General features: G+C 43.1%; 1 protein-coding gene across 1 annotated transcript; it reads right to left on the bottom strand.

Moving 5' to 3' along the window:
* Nucleotides 1-211: 211 nt before the first annotated feature.
* On the bottom strand, nt 212-6619 carry LOC126484330 (allergen Tha p 1-like). Its single transcript, XM_050107775.1, has 2 exons — nt 6390-6619; nt 212-470 (listed from the first exon to the last, which is right to left on the bottom strand). Exons 1-2 carry the CDS (start codon nt 6592-6594, stop codon nt 277-279), a joined length of 399 nt encoding a protein of 132 aa, XP_049963732.1. The 5' UTR covers nt 6595-6619; the 3' UTR covers nt 212-276.
* Between the last annotated feature and the right edge of the window lie 1128 nt (nt 6620-7747).

A 7747-nucleotide genomic window follows, 5' to 3' on the forward strand; every position in this document is an offset into this window, starting at 1 on the left:
GTTCTGAGTTATTGTGTTTGATTCTATCAGCATGACAATTCCAATCTTGTTGCGAGATGATGCTTCGATGAATAAAAATAAAAAAACATAAAAAGGGTACCTATTATTGCCTATGCTTATGGTGCGCTTCTTAATAGGCGTAACACGAAATCGTGGGAAGCATGCGATTGGTATTTCATGGGGCTCGTCAATGGTTTAATTGAAATATTGATTTTTAAGTAAGCAACGCTTTTATTGTCGTGCACAGATCTACAGTTTGAACTGTATACAAGAGCATTACACAGCAACACCATATTGTTTCCACTGTGCGCCGTTCCTCCTCCTGAATTCGCCCTGTGGGTCGTACTGGTTCAGGACCTTCTGCCACTCATTCGGTCTGTTGTTGGACAGGTACGCCATGAACCTGAACACCTTCAGCTCGTCGTCCGTACAGCTGTTGCACCCTTTCTCCAATAGTCGCCACATGGTATCTGTCGACAGTAGATTGGTTACATAAAGCATTGTGCACAGATAAAACAGTTACATTTCATTTGTTTTGTAGAAGGTCGTGTCCGAAAACTACGGTTGCACATGAATATTAACTATGACTCCGTTGATTGCTACACCAGCCATATCAGACTCATTGTGTCACACTATTACATCCACTTGCCTTGTGCCTTGAAATGCAACTTAGTCTACATTTTTTGGATAAAATTTGTTTAGTCAAAAATGAGTAACTGGATTTTCATAGCAATAGTGAATACTGAATTTTAAATGCTTAATTTAAAATGAAACTGAAAGACATTGCAAAGAACATGTAAAGTGTACTGAAAAAAGTACATGTAGAGACGACGATCGTCAACAGTGACCGATGAGTGGACATAAACTACATTATTCTTCTAAGAGTTATTTAAAATACACTACTGTTCTCAGAACCACAAAGAAATGTTCGTATTAGTAACGAGTAGCCGTCAAATAAAGATCATGATCCACATACAAATAAAACCTGGAAACGAACTAGAAGATTCAAGTGAAGTTACTTAAGTAATTGTGTATGTGTGTGTGTGTGTGTGTGTGTGTGTGTGTGTGTGTGTGTGTGTGTGTGTGCGTGCGTAGAAAGAGGAGTTCATAAGAGAAGCGTGATATAAGATGTAAATGGAACCATTTGTTTCGCACAAAACCTTCTTATAAAAACTTCAATATAAACCCATTCAGGACAATACCACCCAACTCACCAGTGAATTAGTTGTACTGTGTACGCAGGTGAACAATAACGTCCCCGTTAACTTTTGATCAGGCGTTACAATTATCGTACAGCAACGATAATCTTTTTGCAAATGGTTAGAAGGCTGGGAGTAACCTATAAATTATCCTAATTTCAGGGTCTTAAAGGGAACTCTGAGTACTAGCAGTTACATCTTAACGAATCTTATTCTAAATGACGGTAGTTCGTCAACGGAAAGTATAAGCTTCCTAACTAAAAAGTTATTGAAGAAGTGTGAGAATTTTGGTATAATATCTAAGACGGATTGAAGAATTTGAAGAATAAGTACACAAGATAACGGAGCTAAAGGAGCTCATGCAAGAGTTTTTCTGGTACCTATAAGAGTAATATTTGGAAGTCAGCTGTCTGAAACAGAGCATTTTGTAGATCGTGAGAAATGGTAGGGAAAAAGAACTAGAAATATTTTATACACTGCCCCATGCAAGGCTGATAAAAAACTGCATGATACGTAAAGTACAAAATAAAAATATTCTAGAAAAAATTCGTGAGAAAAGAATCGTGCGGAAACTGTTACCAGAACAAAGCATAAGACAAGTCGAATAACTAATAACTAAGAGCACAAACTCGTAAGATAATTCGTTAAATCCATAGGCCGGCTTCACACTCTCGTTCTTTCGAGAAGTCTCTTAACATATGCCATACGAGCTTAGCTTTATAGAACTCAAGAACGCTTGAAATACAGATCATCAGGTTATTAACAAGATGAAGTTCGAAAGTAATCCACCCACAGACACGGACTTGCCCTAGCAGTTTGGCTAATATAATGGGTGTGAGCAGGAAATTATAATTTTCCATTCTTCCATCATTGAAAATATTTAGTGTTATTGTAGAATGTGCAAAGCACCAAATGAAACCACAATGCTCGTATCGAAACCCAAGATCATAGACGTTCAAATAACGTGGGAACAATGACTTTTGAAACAAACACTCCGAGCGAGGTGGCGAAGTGGTTAGCACACTGGTCTCGCTTCGGGGGAACAACGGTTTAAATGCCCGTCCGGCCATCATGATTTAGGACTGCCGAAAGAGGACAATACTGGTGCACGTACAAGTGTGTTTCGGAGCACATCGTTCGTCGTACATTGCTGAACAACGAGCTCCGCAACAGATCACCCCTACATGTTCACATATTGACCCGACGACGTCAATTACGATTGCAGTGGGCACGGTACCATCGGGATTCCACAGTCGATCAACGGAAACATGTGAGCTCTTCGAGTGAATAGCATTTTTGCAACAGTAGGTCGACGGACGCCTCTGCAAACGCCGTCATCGAGGTGAACGGCATCTCGAAACGTGTAGTGTGCCACGGACGCAGGCTGGTGGAACAGGTGTTATGCTATGCGAGATATTCTGCTGCTCTTTCATGGAACGCCGGCCGAAGTGGCCGTGCGGCTCTAGGCGTTACAGTCTGGAACCGAGCGACCGCTACGGTCGCAGGTTCGAATCCTGCCTCGGGCATGGATGTGTGTGATGTCCTTAGGTTAGTTAGGTTTAATTAGTTCTAAGTTCTAGGCGCCTGATGACCTCAGAAGTTAAGCTGCATAGTGCTCAGAGCCATTTTTTCATGGAACCTTTGGCGGTAATCGAAGACATGCTGACAGCTGCGAACCACCTGCATCCCTTCAGGCTTGATGCCTTTTCCGATGGCGATGCCACCTTTCAGCAGTATAACTGCCCGTGTCTCGGAGCCACAACCTTGTTACAGTGTTCTGAGGAGCATTATAGCGAATTCTCGATATCTCTGCGACCAAATAATCCTGATGTAATTCCTAGGGGAAATCTCACCAATGCATTGCTCAAAAATAGTTATTCGTTCGCTGAGATGATAAAAGCGTTAACGCTACCGCGTAGAAATCACAGGGATGCTCAAGCACGAGTGAAATCGATAATTTTCCTGTCCTTCATTAAGGACGCTACTGAACGCATAGGAAAAATCTTGGAAAAGCGGAATATCGTGGTAATATACAAGCCGACCCGGAAGATACAAAATGGCCTAAAATCGGCTAAAGATACTAGCCAACCGCTGGAATAACCAGGAATTTATAGGATTTCGTGTAGTTATGGGGAAGTGTACATGGGTATTACAAAAAGAATGATCAAAAAACGATTAGAAGAGCACAAAACAGTTGTAGAAGAGGGTAGAGTGACAGATCAGCTTTTGCGGGACATGCTTTGCAACCAGTAGAAAACCACATTCATTTTGATAGAACCCAAGCACTGGCACGCACAAACAGGTACTCCGTAAGGTTTTACGGAGAGGCCAAAGAGATTGTAAAGCACCCGGAATTTTAATAGGAAGGAAGAGGGCATGAAACTGAATGACACCTGGATTTCTGTGCTGAAGATGATGAGTACCAGTCTTCCACCATGGTGTGGCAGCAACAGCGGACGACGGCTGCTGACAACAGCCAATTGCACTCGAGCTTTCGGAACATGTGACGTCACGCCACTGCGCGGAAGCGCGCCGAAGCGGAATTTCGCTGTTGTCAGTAGCGCGCCATGATGCGAATCTGACATTCAAAGTAGCTATGATCCCCCTTGAAAATTTTCTCCGCAGGTAGGGACGAAACGTTGGGTTTTAACATGAAATCCATTCGACCACGCTATAATAACCCAGAACATATTATTAATTGTGAATCCTATGGAACCTGTCTGGGTCGCTATAGTGCGCCACCACCGCGTACGAAAATCAGCGGACCGTTAATTATGGGAATTACATGACTTGTGCGTAAACATCTAATACCGCATACATCCACAAACCTACCAACAAACTGTAGTATCCCTGGTAAGCAGAATCAGTGATGTATTTCGTTCCAAAGACGGACGAACAAGCTACTAAGCAGGTGTTTCAGTTCATCTGTGTATGATTCCTACTACCTGAACAGCGACGAAGAGATTGAAATAATGTATGAAGAGATAGAAGAAATCACACAGATCATTAAAGAAAACGAAAAGTTGTCTAGAAGGAATTGAGACCGGATTGTAGCTTATCCCTCATATTCTTCAATCTATATTTTGCACTAGTTTTGAAGAAGATCAAAGATAAATCTGGAAGGGATAATAAAGTTCAGTGAGAAGAAATATAAACCTTAGGGTTTACTGGCGACATTGTGATTCTATAGTGGACTTATATCAGTTGAACGGAATGAACAGTGTGTTGAAGAAGAAGTTATAAGACGAACGTCCACGAATGTAAAACAAGGATAATGGAGTTTAGACGAATTAAAGCAGGCGATGCTGAGGGAATTAGATTAGCAAGTAGTGGATGAGTTTTGATGTTTTGGGCTGTAAAATAACTGAAGACGGCAATACAGTGAATATATGAAAAATAGACTGACAGTAGCAGAAAGGCTTCAAAATGGCTCTGAGCTCTATGGGACTCAACTGCTTAGGTCATTAGTCCCCTAGAACTTAGAACTAGTTAAACCTAACTAACCTAAGGACATCACACACATCCATGCCCGAGGCAGGATTCGAACCTGCGACCGTAGCGGTCTCGCGGTTCCGGACTGCAGCGCCCAGAACCGCACAGCAGAAAGGCGTTTGTATGTTAATATATAGTATCAGGTTAAGCGTTAGAAAGTATTTTCACAAAGTATTTGTCTCAAGGGTAGCTTTGACTGTGAGTGAAACGTGAACGACAAACACTGCAGGTAAGAAGAGAATAAAAGTTTTTCAAATGTGGTACTGCAGAGGAATTCTTAGTATTAGATCGGTAGATTGGATAACTAATGGCAGGTACGGAATCGAATTGGAGAAAAAAAGACATTAATGGCACATATTGACTAAATGAAGGGATCTATTGATACATCATATCCTAAACGCATGCAGGAATTTGGTTTTGGACGGAGGTGTGGGAAGTAATATTTGTGGAAGTTCCGAATATAGTAAGAGGGTTGAAATAAATGTAGGTTACAGTAGCTACATTGAGATAAAGAAATTTGCACAGTATAGACCATGGTGAAGACCTGCACCAGTTTTCGAACTGAGGTCCACAATAGATCAATATACAGGATGAAAAGTATTTAAACCGACAAACTCAGGGAGGTTGTAGGGGACATCAAAACAAATATTTTCCCCTAATGTCACTTTTTCCTATGAGGAGTATTTAAACCGGTAGAGGAAGATCTCTCTGGTCGAAAATTAATTAAACCAACAAACACTTTTACATTTTTTTATGACCAAGAGGCCAAACAATAACACAACCCAATTTCAGTTCCTCTTCTGATGCAACAGGAGTTGCGTAAACAGGGTTGCGCATCTAGCCCCAGACAAAAAAGTTCAGAGGGGACATATCTGGGGATCGAGCAGGCCATGGTACAGGACCACCTCTGCCAATCCACATTTATGGAAACTGTCGGTCCAGGAATCGACGCACACGACGACCGAAATGTGCCGACGCCCCGTCATGTTGGTACCACTTCCGTTGTCTTGTAGGGAGCGGGACGTCTTCCAGTAGTTCTGGCAATGCTCTGGCGAGAAAATTGTAATAGTGTCTGCCATTTAATGGGCTAGGTAGCAGATACGGCCCAATTAAACAGTCCCCAACAACACGGACCCACACATTAACGAAGAACCGCACTGATTGAAGGATCCCGCTCCACATGCTGCAAGACAGCTTCCTCGAATTGCAGCGTTCTTACCGTGCGACGGCGTCCCTGTCCAGGTAATCTGCTAAATGACCCGGTCTCACGCAGACGTTGGTACACAGCAGCAAAGATCGTATGATGCAGGATACGGCGATTAGGATATTGTTGTTGATAAACCCGTTGTGCAGCTCGTCCGTTGTGGTGCGCTACATAGTACGCACCAACCATATCAGTGTACTCACTCCAGGTGTATCGCTCCATTAGTAAACAGAGACAATGCACTACTACACTGGTGGACAGCAGTTGCCTTCAACTGAAGAGCGTAATACGCCCTCTAACAACTGAAGATCGTATTATGGCGTCTAACAACTGACGAGCGTAATACAGCCTCCACCGGTTTAAATAATCCTCATAGGAAAAAATGACATTAGGGAAAAATTTTTGTTTTGATGTCCCCTACAACCTCCCAGAGTTTGTCGTTTTAAGTACTTTTCACCCTGTATAAGGCAGTTGCAGAATAAAAGAAAATTCACATTTAATGGCGACTGTGTTGGAGCCGCAGACTTGGTAGTCATCACTGCCAAAGATGCAGCGCATGGTGTCCTGGAAGGCGGCCTCGTCCCGCATCGGAGAGTCGACGTCGAGCACCGCCGGGGCGGCGAAACTGGCAGAGACCATCTCCGCGCAGACGGCGAGCAGGGCGCCTGCGAAGGCCAGGGCGATGTGAAGACGCGCCATCGTGACCGCTGTCTGAGCGGGCCAGGGGTCCGCGTCTTATAGTGGGCACCAGACGTCCTTGAGGCGCGGTCTCAGGCTGACGTAGTAAGCAGCGCGAGAGGAGGCGGAACGAATGCAGCACCCCGACTTCCTGTCGCGGAGGTCGTTACTTGCCGTGCTTCGTCTTACGTCAAAGCAACGTTGCATACGTGTTATGTTAATCACAGTCCGTTGCTACCTCGGACCGCTCCGGAAAGCATGCGCTGTTATCTGCGTTGCAAACGGACGAGACTGCGGTAGAACCTATCGTAAGTGATGTGGTAAATTCACCTCGTAAGAATTGGAGACCGATAAAGCAGCGTTCAGACTAGAAAGAGTATAAGGCAGGGATGTAGACTTTCGCTCGTATTGGAAGAACCAACGTTGGAAAGAAAAGAAAGAGTCATGCGAAGGATAAAAATTTTGAGCGGAATAACGATAATACCACATAAAATCGTGGTGGCTTATGCCCCAGAGAGGAAAACAATTACTTCTGCCACGAATTGACAGCATGCAAAAAGTTCTTTTTCTTTTAGGACTGCTCCTCCTGTCGTATTTTTCTTTTTTAATTTGGTGGCAGTATTGAACACACAACAGACATATACTCAAAGTCACAAAAATACGTAACTATACTAGTATACAGGGTGGTCCCTCGATCGTGACCGGGCCAAATATCTCACGAGATAAGCGTCAGACGAATAAACTACAAAGTAAGAAACTTGTCTAGCTTGAAGGGGGAAAGTAGATGGCGCTATGGTTGGACCGCTAGATGGCGCTGCCATAGGTCAAACGGATATCAATTGCGTTATTTAAAACAGGAACCCACATTTTTTATTACATATTCGTGTAGTGGTAAAGAAATATGAAAGTTTTAGTTGGACCACTTTTTACGCTCTGTGATAGACAGCGCTGTAATAGTCACAAACATATGGCTCACGATTTGACGAACAGTTGGTAAAAGGTGGATTTTTTAAACCAAAATACAGAACGTAGGTACGTTTGAACATTTTATTTCGGTTGTTCCAACGTGATACATGTACCTTTGTGAACTTATCATTTCTGTCAACGCATGATGTTACGGGGTGATTATCTGTAAATACCACATTAATGCAGTAAATGATACCCGTCAACCGCA

The sequence above is a fragment of the Schistocerca serialis genome, chromosome 6 (genome assembly GCF_023864345.2).
Source record: "Schistocerca serialis cubense isolate TAMUIC-IGC-003099 chromosome 6, iqSchSeri2.2, whole genome shotgun sequence".
Lineage (NCBI taxonomy): Eukaryota > Metazoa > Arthropoda > Insecta > Orthoptera > Acrididae > Schistocerca > Schistocerca serialis.